Source organism: Carcharodon carcharias, chromosome 9 (assembly GCF_017639515.1).
Source record: "Carcharodon carcharias isolate sCarCar2 chromosome 9, sCarCar2.pri, whole genome shotgun sequence".
NCBI classification, from domain to species: Eukaryota; Metazoa; Chordata; class Chondrichthyes; order Lamniformes; family Lamnidae; genus Carcharodon; species Carcharodon carcharias.
The window spans coordinates 168,644,928-168,669,243 of NC_054475.1; the positions used below are offsets into that span (position 1 = coordinate 168,644,928).

Genomic DNA, 24,316 nt, shown 5'->3' on the forward strand with positions numbered 1-24,316 from the left:
CTGGGCAATTCAACCTCCTACAGTATTGTCAGCCCCTAGGGAAGATGTCTTGGAAGCAAGAGGGCTTTCTTCTGCATCTGTAGGATGACATCATCTGCAGAATAGGACAGCACTTTAACAGCATTGCTGGGAGGCAGAGTGTAGGTTGCAGGATGACTGAACTGCAAGGATAATAAATGCTTTTCAACGAAAGCTTGGTCCAAGAGAGAAGACTGAAAAGTATTGACCTTTGGACCCTCTGGGCGTAGGAGAACACAACTCAGGGCTCTGACGAATTTGTTGCTCCCTCAAAACAGACTGGGGAAGACTGTCAGAAGAGGAATGATCTTCAACTCCAGGGAAGACTGTCACAGCCTCATCATCCACTGCTGTATCGATAACTGAAAAGGAATTGAAGACCCCAGATTCCAATGAACTTAGACAACAAAGGATAAAACCGCCAAATTCCTGTAAGACTGTCAGGAAAAGAAGAGATGATTTCCTAATGATATTTTGGGAAGACCATCTGCTTTCTGTAAGCAGTGGTAAGAAAGCCACACTTCTCTATGTACGAGGTTGCTCCACTATGGTCAATGGGAAGAATTGCTGACGATATGGAGAAAAGACAGCCTCACGTTCTGTAATGTGACAAATTTCCTGTAGACAATTAACTCAAGGACAAGATTTTTGTACAGGTTCAGAAGTGCTAAGGATTCAGCCACAGCTTCTGTGCTGACCTCCAGCTCTGAAGAGAAGACTTTTAGCTGGGACTGAAATATGAGTGCCAATTGAATTTCACCCCAAGGAGGTATCAGCTCTTTAGCAGTGTGGTCCTCAATGGGCTCTGAACTGGACTCAGGCAAAGCAATCTCTGTGGAAGACTCTTCATGGACAACAGCAGATAGGCTAGGCAATAAATTGGCAGGTTCAGTGGAACCAAGATCTGAATGCTCTTTAGCCACTAGAAACACAGCTGACTCCTCTAAAAAGACAACAGAGACTTAATGTGGTGTATCTATCAACTGGAAATCATCCTCTAGGCCCTCAATCTCCAACAGATCATTCAGTGCTGCAAGGGTTCCTAATCACTCTCTAGGAAGAGCCTATTCAGGTCCAGGTGCAATTCTCCACCCCAATTCCAATTCAGGACCATGGAGGTGGTCACTGTCTGCTGTAGTACGTTCTGTATCCGACACCTCCGCCTTACTTCATAACTTTAATCTCCACCCAGGATCTAGTGGACGGCAACTCTGTGAAAGAAGGGAACTTACTGCTGAGCGCATAAACTTCTTCAGCTTCTGAATGCTGAATTTCCACTGGTTCTAAATAAAAGGTTAAAGAATGTTGCGTGAAAGATAGTGAGTCGTTGAGCTGGTGGGCATCATGTTTTTTCTAGGATTCCTAGAAGTATGCCAACATCACCACTCAATAAGGATGCACACTGATTATGAAGAACATAGAGAGAATCAATGATCTTTTGCACCTTATACCTAAGAGGAGCAATAATCCTGCCTTTAATTGGAAAGTCTATGCCACCTGAGCCTTGTAATTTGATATCTGATGAATGAAGGGTCACTGGCCAAAGCCAGTCAGGCTCATCTGCTAATATGTTAACAGCAGCTCCAGTATCAATTTCAAAGGTGATACTGAAGTCTTGAACTTGCACTCTGACCAATAGTCTAGACTAAGACCATTAGCTTCCCCTAGGAACTCTGCAATTTCATTATTTTCTTGACTTTCCATTTCTTGAGTGGAATGTGTTTCAGAAATACTTTGACTTTGATTAAAATTGTTGGATTCGCAGAGATACTTGAGGTGTCCAGTTCTGCTACACTGGAAGCATTCCACACCCCCTGCTGGACTTTCTTGATGTTGATGTTGGGTTTTCATGCCATAACGCAAGCATCTCAAAATGGCTGCCGGTATGGAGATTCCCTTCCTTCTGCCTGGTTTGGTGGGCTTTCTAATGGCTGGAGCCGCTGCCCGTGGGCCTACCTAGTCAACAGTGTCATGTGAAGCTTTAGAGTTGCGCCGAATTATAGCCCAGTTGATATCTCTAAACTTGGCCTGCCTCGCATACTGGACTGCTAGATTCAAAGTAAGATCATCTTTGGTCTGCAGAAAGTTGAGAGCTTTTCATCCCGGACATCTATGACTAGGCGATCACAGATTAGCTTATCCTTCAGCACCATGTATCCGCAAGGACTAGCTAGGCGATATAGGTTGGTTAGAAATAATTCAATCGATTCCCAGATCGTTGCAAGTGATGGTTAAAGCGTGCTTGTCCAATTGCTGAGTTCAGGCTGAAATAAGTGTCAAAGGCTTGCAGAATGTTCTTGAAGTCCACGATGATCTCCTGCACCCAACTACCTTTGGAGAATGTCATCTGCTACTGGACCTACTACATACAGAAAGGAAATAATTTATGCTCTTTTTCATGAAGACCTGAAGCTGCTCAATACTGAAGAAAATGGCATTTCCAGAACTCCCACTGCTGGCCTCTCTGTGGGCCCTCAAGGCAGTCAAATGAATGGGGAAGGGGCAGGGACTGCTCAACAGGGATGGAAATCATTACCTCTGTCCAGTGTGCTTCCTCCTTCCATTGATTTGTTATGAGCTGCTATCATGGTGTTCTTCACTCCATTGTTCCTTCAATAACACCAATGTATTTTTTACATCAATGTCTCCAATGTTGCCACCATGTTCTGAGATGGTCCTTCTATCCTGGACTCTAGGCTAGTTAGTAGACAGCCTGTAGACATACTCTGGTGTCTGATTAACACTTGTTTAATACTACTTATCAGGGGGCTTGACAGGGTAGATGTTGAGAAGATGTTTCCACTAGTGGAGGAATCGCGAACTAGGGGACATGGTTACAGAATAAGGGGACACTCATTTAAAACTGAGATGCGAAGGAATTCCTTCTCTCAAAGGGCAGTGAATATCTGAAATTCTCTACCCCAGAGTTGTGGAGGCTAGATCACTTAAAGTATTTAAGAAGAGGCAGATAGATTTTTGAAATATCAGGGAGTTGAGGGCTATAGGGAGCTGGCACAAAAGGGAAGTTGAAGTCTGGGGCAGATCACTCATGATCTTATTGATTGGCGGGGCAGGCTTGAGGGGCCGAATGGCCTACTCCTGCTCCTATTGCTGATGTTCTTATGTACATCTAAATAGGTTACTGAGTAGGCACATTGCTCCTAGGCAAGGTGTTCCAGCCTTCCTGTCTCTCTCTCGGGTCTAACACATGATTGACTGATGTCAGTGGTACATCATCATCTATGTCATACATTAGCATATCCCATCTGTTATCTCTTCATACTACCACCATTACTGAGACTAGCTTTATATTACAGATTTATTAATTTAATTTAAATTCCAATAGCTGTCATGGTGGGATTTGAACCCAAGTCCCCAGATCATCAGCTGGGCCTGTGGATTACCAGTCCAGTGATATTACAACTACGCCACCATCTCCCCAATAAGGGGAATAAACTCACCAGCAAAAATTACCAGGAAGTCACCATAATGCTTTTTCTCCCCCACAGAGAATTATTAGAATGCTATTGGAATGCCTTGAGACAAGGTACTACTGAAGCAGACTCTGAAACGTCAGTTAAAAGAGAATTGCTAAGTATGTAAATAGAAATCATAGCATCATAAAAGAATACAGTACAGAAGGAGGGCATTCAATCAATCGAGTCCGCGTTGGCTCTTTTGAAAAGCACTCCAGTTGGTCCCACTCACTGGCTCCTTTCCCATACCCCTTCAAGAGTTTTCAGCTCCAAGTGTTTATCCAATTGCACTTTGAAGGTTACCAATGGATCTGTCTCCACCACCCTATCAGCCAGCAGATTCCAAATCCGAACTGCTCATTGTATGAAAAAGGTTTTGCTCGTGTGCCCTCTGATTATTGATGGTTCAGCCACGGGAAACAGTTTCTATTGATTCTATCTAAATCCTTTATGGTGACAAACACCTCTACCAAATCTCCTCTTAGCCTTCTCTGCTCTAAGAAAAACAACCCCAGCTTCTCCAGTCTATCCAGGCAACTGTAAGCCCTGATGCCTGATAAAGTAATAAAGAATATAAGAAGAATATTGGAAAAGTGGATCAGCAAAGGTGGCAAGCACAGACCCAATGGGCTGAGCGATCTCCCTTTACACTGTCATTTCTATGACTCTAACTCAGTTTAATTCTGACAGTCAGACAGATTGCATGTCTACTGAAATGAAAAGTAAATCAGATTGCAAATCTGGTGAAATGGATAGGGGTAGACAGAGAATCTCACAGCAAAAGGGCAAACCTCTAAGGAAATAAGAAAGACTTGACAGGTCTGGCTCCTTTCCAAAAACATCAGCAAAAGTTAATTCCATTCACATTTGCTTTCAGTCTGCCCTTTTTGCATAAAGCCTTGCTGGAGTTTCCAGAGAAGGCAGCTTTGTTTTCTTCACAATCATTAATTTGTCAATCTACTGAAAGACTGATATCAATAAACTGGGATTGTCAGCTCCCTATTTGCAGTTGAAATTTTAGTGGATTGAGTAAGCTTTATCAAACAATGCCAATAAAAGCAAACCCTTTGCTCCTTTCAATTCTTGCAACAGTTTTGCGATCATGGCCACAGTTTCCTGGTGTGTTAAATTTTATATAAAAGGACAGTGACAAACACAACTTGGGTCCTATAAACTAGAGGTTATAAATACAAGATATTAATAAATCGAATAAGGAATTCAGAAGAAATTTCTTTACTCAGAGAGCAGAGAGAGTATGGAACTTAGTACCATGTAAATAATTGTGACTATAGGACAGATAAATTTAAAGGGAAGTTAGATAAGTATATAAGAGAAAAAGGAATAGAAGGATATGTTGATAGGGTGATGTGAAGGATGAGAGGAAGCTCACGTGGAGTACAACACCAACCTAGACCAGTTGGGGCAAATGGCCTGTCTCTATGCTGTAAATTCTATGTATATGTAACCACAAGATAAAGTGGCACAGTTAAATGGGGATTACGCTAACACACACACACACACACACGCACACACAGACTCACACACACAAACTGCTTTCATATTTTGTTCTGTACAATCACAGAATTGTTATAGCTCAGGCGGAGGCCATTCAGCCCATTGAGAGAGTGTACCAGCTCTCTGAATGAGCAATTCACTTAGTGCCATTCTCTCGCCTTCTCCCTGCACATAGTTCCTTTTCAGATAATAGTCTAATTCCCTTTTGAATACTTCGATTGAACACGTAAACTATACTGTAATCTATATTAATCTAAGTGAATTCTGCAGCTGTGACCAACAGGCAGCTTCGTCAATAAGGCTGTTCACAAAACAAGCTCTGTAATTGTCCAGTTTACATCAGTGTAACACAAGATGAATTTCTACCTACCCAGAGTTAGCCCAGTGAGATGCTTCACCATAGCTGTAATTTACAAGGTCACACTTGTAATTGATCACTTCAATCATCTGGAAAATTGAAGGTAAAATGCTTGTGATTATTTACAAAATGACAGGGCTTTATTTCTTTTGATATCCCTTCATACATTCAAACAGCAAAAACAACAACCCACAACAGCACCTGATAACCACATTATATGCAACTCTTGTGGCAGAACCTGCTTCTTACAGATTGGTTTCTTCAGCTATCAGCACAAGTGCACCGTATAAAGCTACCACATTCCCAACAGATTTGATTTGCTGCGTGTCCATCATCTTACGTAGATGGAAAGATGCCGACGATGACATAAATTATTATGAACCATCCCAAATTACATAATAGCATAGAAATTACTGTTGGTAATTGCAGCAGATGAACAGTTACAACGTTCCTCTATCCTCTGCTTTGGTGCAGGAGTTGGCCTATTTGAAATAAACAGGCAAACATCACCTTTAAGATAGTGGGCAGAGGATGGACAAAGGAATTGCTGGGTGAAAAAGACCGAGATGCATCTGGATCACCTTCTACAATCCTGGCAGTTGACGATACAACAATAACGGAATTAACAAGAGGATAATCAGACAAAAATTGATACTGAGCCAATGGAGACATTCCTACAAGGCCAAATGTTTGGTCAAAGATATGGCTTATAAACAGCATTTTAAATGGGAAAAAGCAAGGAGGTTTAGGGAGGTAATTCTGGAGCTTAAAGTCTTGCCTGTTAAAGACATGGCCACTTTTGGTGGGGCAAAGAAAGAAGGGATGCAAGAGGCCAGAACTGAAAAAAATCAGAATTTTTGGAAGGTTGTTGGGGCAGAGGGAGTTACAGAGATAGGGAGGGGGCGGAGGGAATCGAACATGTAAATACAAATATTGAAATCGAGGTGTCGGTGGACCACGAGCCAATGCAAGTCAGCAAACACGTGATGATGGGTGAACGACACGGTGTGAGATAGGATTTGGGAAACAGAATTTTGGATGAGCTCAAGACAACAGAAAGTGGAAGGTGGGAGGCCATCTGGAACCGCATAAGCGGGAACTTTAATTATGTCGTGCAGCCACAGTATCAGAAATCTGTTTTGACTGGAGTGGCCCATAGGCAATGTGACACTGGGCAGGAAAGTGAAAAGGTTGTGGGGGGTAGGCAGTAAAGTGGAGTTATAGCCACAATCAGAGCAGCCATGATTTTACTGAATGGCAGAGCAGGCTTGAGGATGCATGGCCTAATCCTGCTCCTACTTCTTATGATCTTGTTTCACTTCAACACAGAGATTGGAAATCTCCTATCTCCCAGAGGGAAAATATATATCAGTGATTTGGATGTGGGGACCAAATGTAATGTTTCCAAGTTCACAGATGATACAAAGCTAGGTGGGAATGAGGAAGATGCAATGCAACTTCAAGTGGGTTTGGACAGACTTAGTCAGTGGGCAAGAATATGGCAGATGGAATATAACGTGGAAAAATGTGATGTTATCCACTTTGGTAGGAAGAACAGATGTGCAGAGTATTTCTTAAATGTTAAGAGATTAGAATGTGTAGATGTACAAAGGGACTTGCGTGTCCTCGTCAAAAAGTCACTGAAGGCTAACATGCGGGTGCAGCAAACAATTAACAAGGCTAATGTGCCTTTATTGCAAGAGGGTTTGAGTACCGGAGTAGTGAAGTCTTGTTTCAAATGTATAAAAGCTTGGTTAGATCGCACCTGGAGTACTGTGTGCAGTTTCGGTCCCCTTACCTTAGGAAGGATATTATTGCCATAGAGGGAGTGCAACGAAGGTTCAACAGACTTGTTCTCAGGATGGTAGGGCTGGCGTATGAAGAGAGATTAGGGAAACTGGGCCTGCATTCTCTAGAGTTTTGAAGAATGAGAGGTGATCTCATTGAAACCTACAAAATTTTTAAAGCGATAGACAGGGAAGATGCAAGCAAGATGTTCCCCTGGTTGGGGAGTCTAGAACCAGGGGACACAATTTCAAAATAAGGGGGAAGCCACTTAGGACCGAGCAGAGGAAAAATGTTTTCACCCAGAGGGCTGTGAATCTTTGGCATTCTCTGCCCTAGAGGGTCGTGGAAGCTCAGTCATTGAGTATGTTTAAAGTAGAGATTGACAGATTTCTAAATACCAATGAAATAAAGGGATATGGGGATAGTGTGAGAAAAAGGCATTCCAGTGGATGATCAGCCATGAGTGTATTGAATCGCAGAGCAAGCTCCATGGGCTGAATGGCCTACTCCTATTCCTATGTTCCTATGAGACACAAATACACCACACATGGTGGATGATGCATTTACTCAACTTACATACAAAACTACATTCTACAAAGCGGATCGCAGTAGGCTACCATGTAATTAGAAGCAATTCTTTGCTACAACAGTACGCTAAAGATTAGTGAATAGAATACTACTTACCGCACGGATTAAGCTGGTCCCAGTTTCCATAGTGTTTAACCTGGAATCAGCCACCTTGATAGCCAATATCTGGGCCCCGGGAGCTACACCATTCCTTTCTGGTTCGTCTGGGAAGTGTCCGGCAGCTATTGCAGCTACATGTGTTCCATGGGACCCTGTGTACATAAAGAGAACGCTTTTTTTTAAGAACGACGCAGCACAGAAGGCCATTTGGTCTATCTGGCCTGTGCTGGCTCTTTAAACGAGCTATCCAATTAGTCCCACTTTCTCAGCTCTATTCCCAAAGCTCCACAATTTTTTTTTTCAACTTTATTGAATTTCTTTCTGAAAATTACTATCGAATCTGCTTCCATCACCCTATTAGGCAGTGCATTCCAGATCACAGCTCAGTATGTTGAAAAAAGAATCATCATCTCCCTCCGGTTCTCCTTAAACTTTACTCAAGGTGTTTGTAACTTATTTTCTCCATGTTAGAAACACAGCTTCAGTTTATTTCAATGCTCTCTTTTTTAAAGACAGACAGACAACACGCATATTCCTTCCACTTGGGCACTAACCTGCATTGGTGACAATGCAAAGAGTGTTCCCATCATCATACACGTTGATGGAGTAATTCAGCATTTCAGACTTGCCCAGCTGTGCATACTCGTGGCCTTCTTTGTAGTTCCTCAGCACATTGCAGCTGCTCAGGTCTCCACATTCACTGGTGTCAACACAAGCTCTACAAAGCCAGAGAGAAAATAAATGAGGGGCATGTAAAGGAGAAACTCCAAGCAGATGCCCAAGGGGCGCTCAAAGAGTCAAAGACTGATTCTGTGCTGTAATTGCAGCATTTCTGTTGGCGATTATGCTTTTTCACTACAGCTGTTGTTACAGTTAAACGCAGCTGGAATCTGGAGTCAGGACCTGAACTGAAGCCAGAATGAAGCAGAGTGAGACTCAGCTCTTGGAGCCTCACACTGCTCCCCTGAAGAATCAGTGCACAGAATCACAGAGCACAAAAAGAGGCTATCCAGCACATTGTGCCTGTGCTGGGTCTTTGAAAGAGCTATCCATTAGACCCACTCCCCAGTTCTTTCCCCATTCCCGACAAATCTTTCATTTTTAAATATTTATTTAATTCCTTTTTGAAATCTGCTTCCACCCACCTTTTCCGACATGGCATTCCATCCCATTTCACTCTGAAGGCCCCCGATAGGGCAGATGCTGAGAGATTGTTTCCCCTGGTCAGGGAGTCTAAAACATGGGGCCACAGTCTCAGGAGAAGATGCCGATCAGTTCAGGGAAATTACTTCACTCTGAGGGCTGTGAATCTTTGGAATTCTCTGTCCCAGAGGGTTATGGATGCTCCACCGTTGAATACTGGGATAGGCAGATTTTTGGCCTCTCAGGGAATTAAGGGATATGGGGAGTGGGCAAGAAAATGGAGTTGAAGCCCAAGGTCAGTCATGAACGTATTTGATGGCAGTTGGGATGTGGGGCCCACTCCTGTTTCTTACGTTCCAGATCATAATAAAATGCTGCCTAAAAGAGATTCTCGTCTCTCTTCTGATTCTTTTCTCAATTTATCTTCAATCCGTGCCTCTGGTTATCGATCCTCCTTTCAGTGGAAAACGTTTCACCTTATTCACTCTATCAAAATCCTTCATGATTTTGAACACCTCTATTAAATCTCCCGTTCACACACTCTGCTCGAAGGAGATCAATCCCAGCTTCTCCAATCTCCCCACATATCTGAAGTCCCTTATCCCGCATATCATTCTCGCAAATTTCTGCATATCCCTCTCAGGTTTTGAATATCAAGTTTAGGTTTGGAAAATATTCATTTTGACTCTGCACCAATGCTAAACACGTGGAGCATGAATCCACTGCGATGATGGGTTTGCATTGTTTTGGGACCGCTTTTGTTTAATATCTTTGTAAATGACCAGGAGCTATGAGTCACAAGCTCAGTGGCTCAATTTGCAGATGATACAAAGCTAATAACGATAGTACACTCCAGAGTTGAATAGGATAAGCTACAGGAGGAATTAAATTTACTTGGGAATTGGGCAAATGAAATTAAATGCAGAAAAATGCAAGAGGCTCCACTTGGGAACAAAAAGAGTCCAGAAAGAAAAATCATGTGAATGGAAAAACATTGGGGTGTATTAAAAGGTGAATGGTGTGCTGAAATAGTGAAGTTAATGAATCCCTGGTAAGATACTGCATATGGTCCTGGCCACCACATTACAAAAAATATATTGTAGGTATTGAAGAGACCATCCTGAGTGAAAAGGGTTAAATTATGAGAACAGGTTACATAGGCTAAGCTTATATTTCCTTTGAATATAATAGGTTAAAGAATAATCTAATTGAACTGTTGAAGATGATCAAAGGAGTTGATAGTTTCTCTCTATCGACCCTATTTGCTCTGGCAGGGGAGTCCAGATCAAGGGGAAATAACCTTAAAATTAGAATTAGTGCATTCAGGGATGAAGCACTTCATCTCTCTTCCGCAAATAACTGTTGAGGCTGTGGTCCACTGAAAATTTCAAAACTGAGATTAATAGTTTTTTGTTAGGCAAGAGTATTCACAGATATCAAACCAATGCAATAGATAAGATACAGATCATCCATTATCTAACTGAATGGTGGAACATGCTCAAGGGACTGAATGGTTTCCTTCTGTTTCTACAGAGGGATTGCATTATGAGGAGCAACAATATAAATTGGGTACCTTCTCACTGGAGAAGTGGTCGAGAGGTGATACGATTGTTTTCTTAAGGATTCTAAAGGGACTGGGCAATAGTTCTTTGGTAGTGCAGAAATTGAGTATTGCTGAAAAAAGACATGTTGAAACTTTTCATCTTGCACTCATCAGGATAATGCACAAGAATACCAAATGTAAGGGGAACAACAATTTATACTGCATAAAGAGTGCTGATTGGTTGGCAAATAGACTCTGATTGGTAGAGGTGTTACTATGGAAAATGTACTAGTTAACTGTCAAGCTTTGTTTAAAATCAAACCAGGCAGGTTGACTCTGATTGGTCAAGACATTGCCCTGGGAAATGAACCAGAGAATGGCTGTCACAATGTGTACACATGTTCTTTCTGTTTGCAAAGGGCAGGACCCTGTGTATTAATATATGTAGCTTCTAGCACATGTAAGTGAGCCACACTGTGAGCCCAAGTGATAATCTTAAATTTGTTGTCAGTGTAATTCTTAGCACACTCAGGATTGTTTAGCAAATGTTGTCCAATCGTGGAATCGCATCTAATGTTGGACACTATGTTGTCTGGTGCACAGACTGGTTGGTTATGGTCAGTACCTTGCCTGTTACGACCAGCTAAAGGGACATGCAGTTTGATACAATCTGCCATTCTTTGATACGTAGGGACTATGTACCTAGCATCACACCGGCACTGAAATTCATGTACTCTATTTCCCATTTGTGATAGGCAGAACATTTTTTTGGATTGAGGGTAGCATCCTGTTAGTGGAAAATACAACCTGTGCTGCTACTGCACAGTAGCAACGTGAAATGGCTAACTTCACCCTCAAATTGTTTGAGATACCTTACCCTTTTAGGATAATCAGAAATAAACTGGACACTTTTCGACCTAAGATAGCAACTTTAGGCCCATTAATGAGTTAGTGCAACATACAGCGAGCAATGATCTGATCAGGGTAGCCATTATTTCTCAGGATGGCTTTGATGCATCCTATTTCAGCATCAATCTTGCACATTGAGCAACCATGCGATCTTCTCATGCAGCATAAATTGTTGTTCCCTTTACATTTGGTATTCTTGTGAAATGTCCTGATGAGTGCAAGATGAAAAGCTTCAGCAACAAGTGTCTTTTTTCAGGACTGGATAATGTTAACCACAACAACTGTTTCACCTTGTCCAGAACAGGAGAACCAGAGAACACAGTCTGTGCTTGAAGGGAATTTAAAACTAATCAGTGAGTGAGTGGTCAATTTATGAAGCAGGCGCCCTAGGGAGACAATGGAAACAATTCACACTGATCCATTCAAATACAAATAGAGATTTATAACAATTAATAATATTTTGGGATACAGTATATGAGTAATTTTAGATCCTTTCTAAATAACTCCGCAAAGGTCCCAATGCTATAGCTATCATTCTGTCTTTCATAAATAAATGTAGCAAAATGTAAACTAATTGATCGGACTAGGAGTCCCCGCAATGCCTCAAATTCGAAATTCTAATCCTTATGCTCAAATCCCTCTGTGCCCTTGGCCCTCTCTACTCTGTAACCTTGCCCCCTCCTGACTCTGGAACCAGCCCACAAATCTCAGAGCTCTCTGTGATCCTTCAATTCCGGCCTTTTGTGCATCCCCAGTTTCTTTTCCCCCACCATTGGCAGCTGTGCTTTCAGCTCTCACTTTCAGATTCACTTCTTCAATTTAAAATTTACCACAAGAGACCTGTCCTCCTTTCCGGCCTGCCACCTTTCACTGCATTTCTGAAGCTCAAAGGCGTGATGTTAAAACTAACCTCTGCTCACATGACCTGTTGATGCTGAGCACATACCAGCAGCAGGAATAGGCACTTGGAGTTTAGATTAGCCAATGTACTCGTGTTTTGTTATGCCTGAGCTATGGGAATCTGACAAAGCTGGCAGCCAGGATTAAATAGCTAGACCCTGCAGGCAACATCCAAATGTTGAATTCAAGTATGTTAAAGTAAATATAGGGTGTAGTTCACAAGCAGAAAAAGTCAAGGATATGGTAATTATATATGGGCAGGAGGAAAGATTTAACAATTCAGTCACAAAATTTTCTCACAGTTTCATTCTCCTTTCAGAACTTTCAGCAGGATTTCTGCAAAGATTACAATCATTGCAAGCAACAAAACTTGCTTTGCTTCATATACATTTCTCTACTTTCTTGTAATCATCATCAGATGCATGTTGCAACTGGATTTTGATAGGTAAGTAAAGAATTTGTCTTCTTTTGTCATTGCTCAAATTAAATATTCGATCAACATTTTTTAAAAATGATGCAGATTCACTTTTAGAAAATGTCAATTGGTCTTAAGAGCTTGATTGTGTCTCTTGGAAATGTCTCAAGTAAAATTCATTGTGCATTACATAAAAGTCTGAAGAACTGACACAAGTGTTCACAATTAAGTCACCTCCAACTTTCTCCATCGTGCCAAACCAAGCAATCATATATGGGCCCATGGTCACAGTACTTCTTCTCCAGCACATCCAACTGATCAACTTGGCACTGAAGGTCTTCCAGGACCAACTTCTCCTCCTGTTGGAGAGTTCAATTGCAAGACAACACGTTAACACCTTAAAAGACTGAGAGATCTCCCCAAAATGACATCAGGATATAGTTGGTGGAGTGGGCAGAGAGGTGACAAGTGCAGAGAAGTTTGTGGTGATTCATTTTGGTAGAAAGAACATGGAGACACAATATAAAATAAGGGGCACAACTCGAAAGGGTGTGCAGGAGCAGAGGGACCAGGGTATATATGTGCATAAGCCATTAAAGGTGTCAGGTCAGGTGGAGAGAGCAGTTAATAAAGCATACAGTATCCTAGGTTTTATTAATAGGGGCATAGAGTACAAGAGCAAGGAGGTTATGCTGAACCTGTATAGGATACTAGTTAGACCTCAGCTGGAGTACTGCGTACAGTTCTGGGCACCACACTTTAGAAATGATGTGAACACATTGGAGGGAGTGCAGAAGAGGGTTACAAAAATGGTTCCAGGGATGAGAAACTTCAGTTATGAAGATAGATTGGAGAAGTTGGGACTGTTCTCTTTGGAGAGAAGCAAGCTAAGAGGAGATTTGATAGAGGTGTTCAGAATCATGAGGGGACTGGATAGAGTAGATAAGGAGAAACTGTTCCCACTGATAGAAGGATCGAGAATGAGAGGGCAGGTTTAAAGTGATTTGCAAAAGAAGCAAATATGATGTGAGAAAAAACTTTTTCACACTGCGAATGATTCGGGTCTGGAATGCACTGCCTGGGAGTGTGTTGGAGGCAGGTTCAATCAAGGCATTCAAGAGGGCATTAGATGATTATTTAAATAGAAACAATGTGCAGGGTAATGGGGAAAAAGCAGGAAAATGGCACTGAGTCATAATGCTCATTCTTAGGGCTGGTGCAGACACGATGGGCTGAATGGCCTACACTGTAACAATTCTGTGATTCTGCAAGGAACAAGGGACTTCAGTCATGTGGCAAGACTGGAGAAGCTAGGATTGTTCTCCCTAAAGTAGAAAAAGTTAGGGGGTGATTTCATGGAGGTGTTCAAAATTATGAGGTTTTTTCAGGGAGTAAATAAGAGGAAAACGGTCTATGCACTGGTGGGTGGATCAGTAACCAGAGGGCACAAACTTAAGATAGTTGGCAAAAGAACCAGAGGGCAGTTGAGGATTTTTTTTTGACACAGCAAACCGGTGTGATCTGGGCTTCATTGCCTGAAAGGGTGGTGGAGGTAGATTCAATCTCAGCTTAATGGAGAACTGCATAAAAGCTTAAATGGGAAAAAAATTACAGAACAAATTGGATAGCTGCTTCCAAGAGCTGGCTTGGCACTATAGACCAATCAGCCTCCTTTGCACCGTTAGATTCTATAATCTGCTAGAATTACATCCACTCTTACAAAATGCACTTGACAACAGTACATTCATCATGTTAATAATCATAATAGTCGCCAACAGAGACTGTCAATTCTTGTACTGCAAGAAGCACTTTTGTCTGGTTTTCTTGGTTCTTATATTTGTGTCAGGGTTTCCTTCTTATCAGCTAGCAGCACCCAATATTGTTGTGGAGAAGCAACAATGCCTGGTCACGGGGAATTCAGAGTAAAAATTGCCTGTCAAGTGCCACCAAGTGATCTGTACAACACCAGGTCACGGATGTCCACTTACAGATTTTGCCTCATGGAGTTAGAGGATTAACAGTGTTTTGGCAAACTAAGGGATTACGAAGACCTAATTCTTAAACAGATCACTAGCAAAATCCATTTAATGTAGAAAAAAGAATGGTGAAGACCGACTGGTATAAAATCCATAAAGTATGGCTAATAAACAAAGATTTAGGAGGTCATTTATAACAAAGGAAGTTAAGAAGTTGTTTGGGTATATAGAATTCACCCTCTTGAGAAGGAAAATTAGGCATCAGAAAGAAGCCAGCGGTCGCTCAGAGGGTCAGAATGTTACTGGGTCAAGTCACGTTCTGCAGACTTGAGCGCATAATCTAGGCTGACATTCCAGTTTACAAAAAATGTTCACCTATAAATCAAAAACCTAGGTCAGTACAGCAAAACAAAAACAATATGCACCATATGAACCAAGGACTCTGGGACTGGTCAGGTTCAACCTGAAAACATGTCTGAAATTCTGAGAACCCATGTCTCCATGTCCAAATTTGCAATTATTTTTCATCACTGAAATGTCAAACTAAGCCCTGCTTAAATGTTCAGCTGATTTATGAAATACAATTTAATTCTGCAGTTATACTTACAAATTGGTCCTGAGCTCATGTCGATTTTGGTATGGATTAGGCATTAAGTTGATGGTGTAACAGGAATTCACCAATCTCAGAGATAAATACACATCCTATACATGGTTATGCGAGCAGTTTGTATTAAAGCCTGTACAAGAGCGACAGTACAAACAAGGTTTTGATAATCTTGTTACTGCCACAAGTCTAACTGTTGCCAGTTAGTAGGCTGGGCACCAGTAACAAAATGTGTGTGTTCATGCATATATAAGCCGAATTTAAAGCCTGCTTTTTAGCTCAGACAGCCCCTTTGTTGATAGTATGCTCATCATATTGCTAAGATACACAGGTGAAGGGCATTGTTTAATGAAGTACTTTGAACACATATAAATTGGGGACATCCCTTTAAGGGGCTTTCAATTTGTTAAGGGGTTTACTTGTTATTTGTTAGTGTATTTTATTTGTTCTCAAAAAGAGCATATAAACAGGGGACAGCTGGGACACTGGGATTGTGAGAGCAGCTTTGGGACTGAACAAATTCAATAAGCTATCTCAGTAAAGAAAAGCTCTGTGTCTTGGTTTTGACTTCACCAGCTTGGATCCTGTTAACACCCTCCATATTCATGAGTATAGATGTCTAAGCATACCCATGACCCTCAAAGCTAGTCATGTAAAAGAGACCAACTGTTTAAATGCTGCTAATTTCCCAGGGTGACAGCCCTGTTAGATTGCTCTTGCAAATTATGAAACTTAAAAGTACAAGGAGTCTGTGCGGGGAGCAACACAGTGAAAGAAACAGCCTTGGTAAAATCTGTGGCACATAAACACCCTTGATTCTGGTATGCAGCATATCTGCAGTTTGTACACGTAAGTAGTAACAACTGACTCCCATCTCTTCAATATTTATCTCTGTTATCTCTTCAATACACCACCAGTAAATATTTCATATGGAGGCAAGATCCCCCATAAAGTCCAGACAACAATGGGGAGTAAAAACTATTTAATTACACACCATTGAATTATCATTCCCGGCAATATCTCTTCACTGTCACAAGATTCAACCCGAGGAGGAAACAAAAAGTGTTGGGGAAATAAAAGGGTTTTTTTTTCACCTGATCATGGTATTAAACACCCAAAATCTCAACCAAACTTGGAAAAATCCCTTCTGCACCTAGAAACATGGAATCTTACAGAACAGAAGGAGAGCATTCGGCTTATCAGGCATCTTTGAAAGAGATATCCAATTAGTTCCACTCTCCTGCTCTGTCGCCATAGTCCTGTAAGTTTTTTCCCCTTCAACTAATCAATTCCCCCTTGAAAATTATTTCCACTGCCTTTTAAAGCAGCACATTCCAGATCACAACAACTTTCTGCATTAAAAAAAAATGTTCCTCATCTTCCCTCTGGTTTTTTTGCCAATTACTTTTAAAAATATTTCACTGCTTATTTTACTTCCTGCATATCCCCAGCACGATAACCAAACTGAGGGTGAATGGTGGATGAGCTGGATCATGAGTCACTCATTTTTACATACAATTCCAATGGCCAGCCCCAAGTGAGCCTACACAAATCTGGTTCCACACCTTTTCCCTCCAGGGCTTGATGAGTCAAATGGCCTTTCTGCTGCTCCCATTTCTTATGACTACACTAGGACTTGGTTACCTGAGTTAGGTTTGTGCTGTTTTTGTTGAACTCATTCAATCTCCGATGGGCTTCTGCCACAGCAACACGATGTGAAGGGTCCCACTGCTTCTCCCGTCTCTCTTGCTGTTTATAAAGATGCGCAAACACACAAAATTAGGACAGACTGGGAAAAAAAAACGATCTTGAAGAAAATGCAGAATTAGGGCCAGCGCATTAGGTGAATAACCTCCTCCTGTGCTGTAAACTTCTACAGTTCTTCAGATCTAAAATGCAGTACTTATTCATTGGTAGGGAGGAGTCTTTTCCAAATAATGTTCTGTCAAAATTTATTTTTATAAATTGCCAGCATTGACTAGGAATGTTTATAATACTAAATCCTGCATTGACCAAATGCATAAGGAAAGAAGTGTAAAATAGCTGCCTTAATGGAGTAATCTGATGTGCACCTACATAGACAGCAGCAACTTAACATACACGCATGTACACACACACATGCACATTGCAAATTCGATCTTCTCTTATCAGGGACTCACCTGAATTCTCTCCTTGAGGGCTGTGGGGTAGAGTTCAAAGACATTTTTTATACCAATGTGGTACCTCAAAGTAGGGTTAATCCACTCTGGTGGTACCTAAGTCAAAACACAAACAATACACAGTACAGAGAGTAGATCACACACAGCATTCTCTGAGTTTGTGCCCTCAGTAGCCTGTACACTGAACAAATGGTACAATATCTCCATACTTATTGATATCAAGGATAGGACCTCACTCCTTCCATCAACAACTTCCCAGTTAATCCACACACAGGTTGGAAAGAAACCAACAAATCTGCTTAAGGTTGTGCATTTTAACCAGCCCTTCCAATGCTGAATAACTATTCTTTCATGGGATGTGGGCCTCACTCATTGGCAAGGCCAGAATTTGTTGCCCATCCCTAATTGACCCAGAACTGAGTGGCTTGCTAAGCCATTTCAGAGGGCACTTAAAAAGTCAACCACATTGCTGTGGGTCTGGCATGTAGGCAGGCCAGGTAAAGGGCATGAGTGAACCAGATGCGTTTTTATGACAATCGATGATAGTTTCATGGTCACATCATTGAGACTAGCTTTATGTTTCAGGCTATTCTTATTAACTGAATTTAAATTCCACCAGCTACCGTGGTGGGATTTGAACCCCTGCCCCCAGAGCATTTGCCTAGGCTTCTGGATTACTAGTGCAGTGACACTACCATTACGCCACCACCTTCCTGACTAACAATGTTCTTTTTCCTGTTACATGAGTAGGGTCCGCAGGTGTCTCAGTCCAAATGCACAAGACTTGTAAAGTATGAAATGAGCCAAATCCATCTGCAGCATTAATGAAGCATTTAAAAAAAAATAAGTATTCGTTTCGTTTTTGTCAACCATTCCCATGACAACTTTGACAAGTGGGCTTTTGAATCCCAAGCTGCAAGACATCAAATGCTGACATCAGAAAATTCTATTTGTGAAAACTATCTCCAAACAGTAAGATGGAATATGCGTCACTGCAATGGTATTAATGTTGATGTCTGAACTGTAGCTGGGTCTTTATTAATGTGAGCTGGATTATGAAAATTACCACAACAGCCAAATTGAACATGTCATATGCATAATTTGTGACATATAGCTAAATCCTAACTGTCATTATCTACAGAACACTGCTAAGACCACCGCGATCAAAGTCAGTTCATTAGCTTGTTACATGGGTTAAATTGACAACACATCGGAAAACATTAGCAATCTCATACCCACACTCCCCACAGTGGCGGTTCCCGCTTGATTGAGTGAAGGGGATAAATGATGACTGCTTTGAGAAGCTTCATACATAAGTTACAACTATATGTAAGCATATCTTCCCATTGGAACAAACTACAGTTAAATCAGCAGCTCTTACAATTAATCATTTTAACCCATGCATCATAACTTTAAAAAAATATTTCCAAGAACAAAAGCGGAAGGCTGAGGAGTGACCTGATAGAGGGGTTTAAAATTATGATAGGGTTTGATAAGGTTGCTGTAGTGATGTTTCCATTTGCAAGAGGAGACCAAAACTAGAGGCCAAAAATAAAAGATAGTCACTAATGAATCCAATAGGAGAATTCAGGAAAAACTTCTTTACCCAGAGATTGGTTAGAACATAGAAATGCTAACACATGGAGTGGTTGAGGCAAATAGCAAAGATGCATTAATGGGAAACGAGATAAACATGAGAAAGGAGTAGAAGAATATGTTGATGGGGTTAGATGAAGAGAGGTGGCAGGAGAATCATGTGGAGCAGAAACATCAGCATAGCCCAGTTGAGCTGAACGGCCTGAGTCTGTGCTATACACTCAATGTAATTCTAAACCATACTAAGTAAAATATTTCCAGCATTGTATTAGTGTTCCATTGGCAAGTACACTCTCATTGCTGAAACAAGATGAAGCGATGAACAATTTTGTGCTTAAGTTAACCGTACAGAAGTGACCTAGGGGGAGTTACCTTCAGAGTTCTTCCTGAGAGGCCAACTAGAATGCCATCCTTAGCTTCCAGCACAGTGGAAGTGTCCACATCTCCACTTCCTGACACATCAATGAGGTCAACAATCTTTGGCTTTCCATCTGTTGTTATCTGAACAGTACATAAGAGGTAATCAGCAAATCAGACAGTTCATTTGTGTTCCATGCTCTCAACATCTGGGAGACCAGATGTGAATATGCTCATTTCTAATAGTTACACATATTCTAACAGAAATGCTGTGAACACTGAAAAATTAATATCCTTTATAACACAAAATATACCTCCTACTAATCTGAAATGGGGTTGTTTTATTCAAATGATTTGGTCATTCATTTATATAACAGTACTGCTCCCTCTAATATGTTCTTCACATTACATGATTCACTTTTTTTAAGCATCCAAGATAACTTTGAATTGCAAGAATTAGACATTGTATAAATGATAGCTGGTCTTCTGTGCTGTTGTTCACAGTGACTCAGAGGTTATGCTGTTTTACAACAAAAGAGTGTTCAGAAAGCAGAAATACGTAGGAATATTAGACAGGAAGTGGTCATTTAGACCCTCAAGTATGTTCTGTCATTCATTGAGATCATGGCTGTTCTGGGAACTAACATCATAAACCAGCCTTTGCCCCAAAATTCTTAATACCTTTGACTAACATAAATCTATCCGTCTCAGATTTAAAACCAAGAATTAACCAAGCATCAATTGCTGCTTGCAATAGAGTGCTTCAATCCTCAATCCTTTGTGTGAAGAATATCCACAAGATTTCTAATGTTCTGAACATGTCTACCCAAAAACCATTCCATGTAAAGCTGTAACCTTTGAGACTTGAAAATAACAAAATCTTAAAAACTTTATTCATGGAGTAATTCTATCATTTTGTTGTGGGAATGCTGCTTCATCTTTTGGTCATATATTATCCTGCTCCCTGAATACTCAATGATTAACTACTTTGTGTTGTAACAAATAGAATCAGAGCTTCCTAATAAATTGCAAGTAAACTGAAGTCAAACACACTGAGTATAATGTCAATAAGGAGACAGATCAGAGTTAAAGCTGGTACAGATCCCAAATGGATTTTTTTTTTACAATCACTCGAGAATAATGTGGGCAAATGTGAAATTGTCCATTTTGGCAGGAAGAATAAAATAGAAGCTTAATATCTAAATGGTGAGAGATTGCAGAGCTCTGAGATTCAGAGGGATCTGGGTGTCCTAGCACATGAATTACAAAAGGTTGGTATGCAGGTACAGCAAGTAATTTGGAAAGCTAATAGAACGTCATCATTTATTGTGAGGGGAATTGAAAACAAAAGTAGGGAGGTTATGCTTCAATTGTACAAGGCACTGGTGAGTCCACATCTGGAGTACTGCGTATTGTATTAGTCTCCTTATTTAAGGAAAGATGTAAATGCATTAGCAGCTCAGAGAAGGTTTACTAGACTGATACCAGGAATGGCCAGGTTGTCTTATGAGGAAAGGTTGAACAAGTTAGGCTTGTGTCCACTGGAGTTTAGAAGAGTAAGAGGCGACTTGATTGAAACCTTTAAGATCCTGAGGGGTCTTGACAGGGTGGATACAGAGAGGACGTTTCCTCTTGTGGGGGATTTTAGAACTAGGGCTCACTGTTTAAAAGTAAGGGGTCACCGATTTAAGACAGATGAGAATTTTTTTTTCTCTCAAGAGGGTTGTGAGTCTTTGGAACAGAATCTTTGAATGTTTTCAAGGCAGAGCTAGATAGATCCTTGATTAACAAGGGGGCGAAAGGTTATCAAGGGTAGGCAGGAATGTTGAGTTGAGGTGCCATTCAGATCAGCCATAATCTTATTGAATGGCAGAGCAAGCTCGAGGGGCTGAGTGGCCTCCTCCTGCTCCTAATACACATGTTTGTATGTATGTATGACAATTGATAATTTTGGAGATGACATCTTACGAATTATTCTTGTAAGCAATTATATATTAAAAGAATCTTCCTGCAGACCATATCAAACTAATTCATCCTGGATTCAACCCACCCCATTATCTATCGCCCATTGGAAGAAAACAAGCAAACATTTATACAACTCTCAGAAAGACCGAAAGGTTTTATGTGCAAGAAGTTATTTTTGGAAAAGATCAATGTTATTTAACATCGCAGGTACAGGGTAACATTGAAGTATCAGTATAGATTATGCATTCCAGTCTTATAGTGTGGCTTCAACTCATCACCTTCTGACTTGGAAATAAAAGCGTCAGTGAATGAACCAGAAACACTTCTGCTAAGTTTTCATATCTACAGTCTCTACTTCCTTTCGAAAAATAAACCATAAACTCGGAACACTCTAAAATATTTATTAACCTCAACGGTGATGAAAGCACAGCTCAATCTTTGCTTTTAATCAAAAAAGGTTTTGTGAATGGTCCAAATATCATGAATTGAAAGTGAAACAATCTATGCAAGCTGCAGATCAGAGTGACTGTCTTTGACATTAAAGCAACAGACCCAGTGTAGCATCAAGCAGCTGTGTAAAAATTGAAGTCTCCACTAGTTAGATTCATACCTCGCACATAGAAAGATGCTTTTAGTTATTAGAAGTCAATTATCTCAACCCCAGGACATTGCTACAGGAGGCCCTTAGAACTGGGGGTGTTCACTGATGATTGCACAATGTTCACCATTCACAACTCCTGCATGCAGCAACATCAGGCTTGGGCTGATAAGTGGCAAGTGACATTTGTGCCATACAAGTAATGACCATCTTTGACAAGAGAGAACTTAGCCATCTTCCCTTGACATTAAATGCCATTACCGTCATTGAATCCCTCACCAAAACATCCTGGGGGTTACCATTGACCAGAAACTGAATCGGACCAGCCATATAAATGCTGTGGCTCCAAGAGTAGGTCAGAGGCTGGGAATTGTGTGGCAAGTAACTCACTTGAGCAGCAGATGTATGGGAACACTGCTGCAAGTTCCCCTCCAAACCCCTCCAAGCTGACTTGGAACTATGTCACTGTTCCTTCAGTGCCGGTGGGTCAAAATCTTGGAGCTCTCTTCTGAACAGCACTGTGGGTGTACCTACACCGAAAAAGGACAGCACACCTGGCTCACTCCACCTTCTCAAGGGCAATTAAAGATGGGGGGGGGGGGGATGATGCTCATATCCCTCAAATGAATGAAAACAAACTTTGAAAACAATTCTTTTGTGTGTGTTGGAGTGGGGAGGGGGAGGCAGTTGGCAGGGAAGAGTTAAAAAAAATCAAAGAATACTGTCTTGAGATGAGTTGTTAGTTTCAAGTGGAGGGGGCATGACTTTGTGAATAGAAGCACTGTAACCAGAAACTAATCAAGTTTGTTCCAGTAAAAGATAAGAAAGATATGCATTTTTACAGCACTTTTCACAACCTCAGGATGTCCAAAAGTGCTTTCCAGCTAATCACATACTCCTTGAAGTGTGGTCATTATTCTTATGTAGGAAAAGCAGCAGCCAATTTGCACACAGCAAGCTCCCACAAACACGTACATCAAGGTCCCTCTGTTCCTGCACTACATTTAGAGGATCTCCCTTTATTTTATACTTTCTCACCATATTTTTCCTGTCAAAATGAATCACCTTACACTTCTCTGCATTGGACTTCATCTGCCACTTGTCTGCCCAATCCATCAACATGTCTATGTCCTTCTGAAGTTCAAGACTATCCCCATCACAGTTGACAGCATTTCCAATCTTCATATAATCTGCAAATTTTGAAATCATGCCCTGCACACCAAAGTCTAGGTTATTAATATACATGAAGAAGATCAAGGGTCCCAACACTGACCCCTGGGGAACTCCACTACAAACCTTCCTCCAATCTGAAAAACAACCATTTATCACTGCTCTCTGTTTCCTGTCACTCAGATGCAATTTCTCTTTATAATTTAATCCTTTTAGCCCAGGTATAAAAAGACCAAAGGTGTCAATGAAATAACGTCATGTTTTATTAGGTCCTGAACATATCTCCATTCAGTGTGATCAAGACACACAATCAGTAACTGGCACCACCTTGGCAGTCCTCACCTCTACTTTAAACCCCTTTCAATTGACACTGGTGTGACAGAGACAATTTTACCAGCAGCTTTTAGAGCAATACTGTAAAATTTGGAGAAGGTAACTGCAGGTAAATCACCCATGAGGAGTTGGGGAGATGCCAGTTAACCTCACATGTCTTTAGGTTGGATTCTGTTTCTGTGCTTTCACAGCTTGTCAGAGATTGCCGATCAGGCACAGCAAGGCAAGGAAAATAAATAGACCAAATCGTTTTTGGTCAACTCACCTGCTCGGGTCAGTACCAGCATTCTCTCTCTCCAGCTCACAGGCACAGCTGCCAATATCTCTCCCTTTGTGTTCAGTGGTGCCTGGCCAAGCCTGTGCACGAATTAACATCACGAAGCAATCGGTCCAACATGCTTACGCTTAATTTTTCAAAGAGCTGCTGACTATACCCAGCCTTCAACAAACCTGTGTCTGAACTCTCCACAAAAATTCTCACCACATTGTTTGGTAAATAAGAGGGTCGCTGGAACAGGAAGAGGCAATTCAGCCCTAATGTGCCTGCTAATGACTGCCATTCAAATTAAATCAGGGATGTTCTGTACTGCAACTCTATTTACCTGCCTTTGCTTCATATCCCTCGATTTCCTAACACAACAATAGTCTATTGATCTCAATCTTGACAGCTCCAGTTATTCCCCCAGCCTTTCAGAGGAGAGAGAATTCCCAATTGCCATCAACTTGTGTGCAAAAATGTACTTCCTGATGTCATACCTGAATGACCAAGTTGCAATTTTATGTCCCCTTGTTCATGCTTCCACCAG

General features: G+C 41.1%; 1 protein-coding gene across 2 annotated transcripts in view; it reads right to left on the minus strand.

The window, feature by feature from the left end:
* LOC121282052 (tripeptidyl-peptidase 2-like) overlaps nucleotides 1–24,316 on the minus strand; it is a 121,540-nt gene that overhangs the window by 89,973 nt on the left and 7,251 nt on the right. For both annotated transcript variants that reach the window (XM_041195445.1, XM_041195444.1), the window contains exons 2-8: nucleotides 19,460–19,588; nucleotides 17,492–17,587; nucleotides 16,977–17,081; nucleotides 12,987–13,111; nucleotides 8,397–8,560; nucleotides 7,840–7,994; nucleotides 5,380–5,456 (exon numbers count right to left, since the gene is read on the minus strand). In XM_041195445.1, the coding sequence (XP_041051379.1) occupies nucleotides 5,380–5,456; nucleotides 7,840–7,994; nucleotides 8,397–8,560; nucleotides 12,987–13,111; nucleotides 16,977–17,081; nucleotides 17,492–17,587; nucleotides 19,460–19,588 (851 nt within the window). The remainder of the gene's footprint in view (nucleotides 1–5,379; nucleotides 5,457–7,839; nucleotides 7,995–8,396; nucleotides 8,561–12,986; nucleotides 13,112–16,976; nucleotides 17,082–17,491; nucleotides 17,588–19,459; nucleotides 19,589–24,316) is intronic.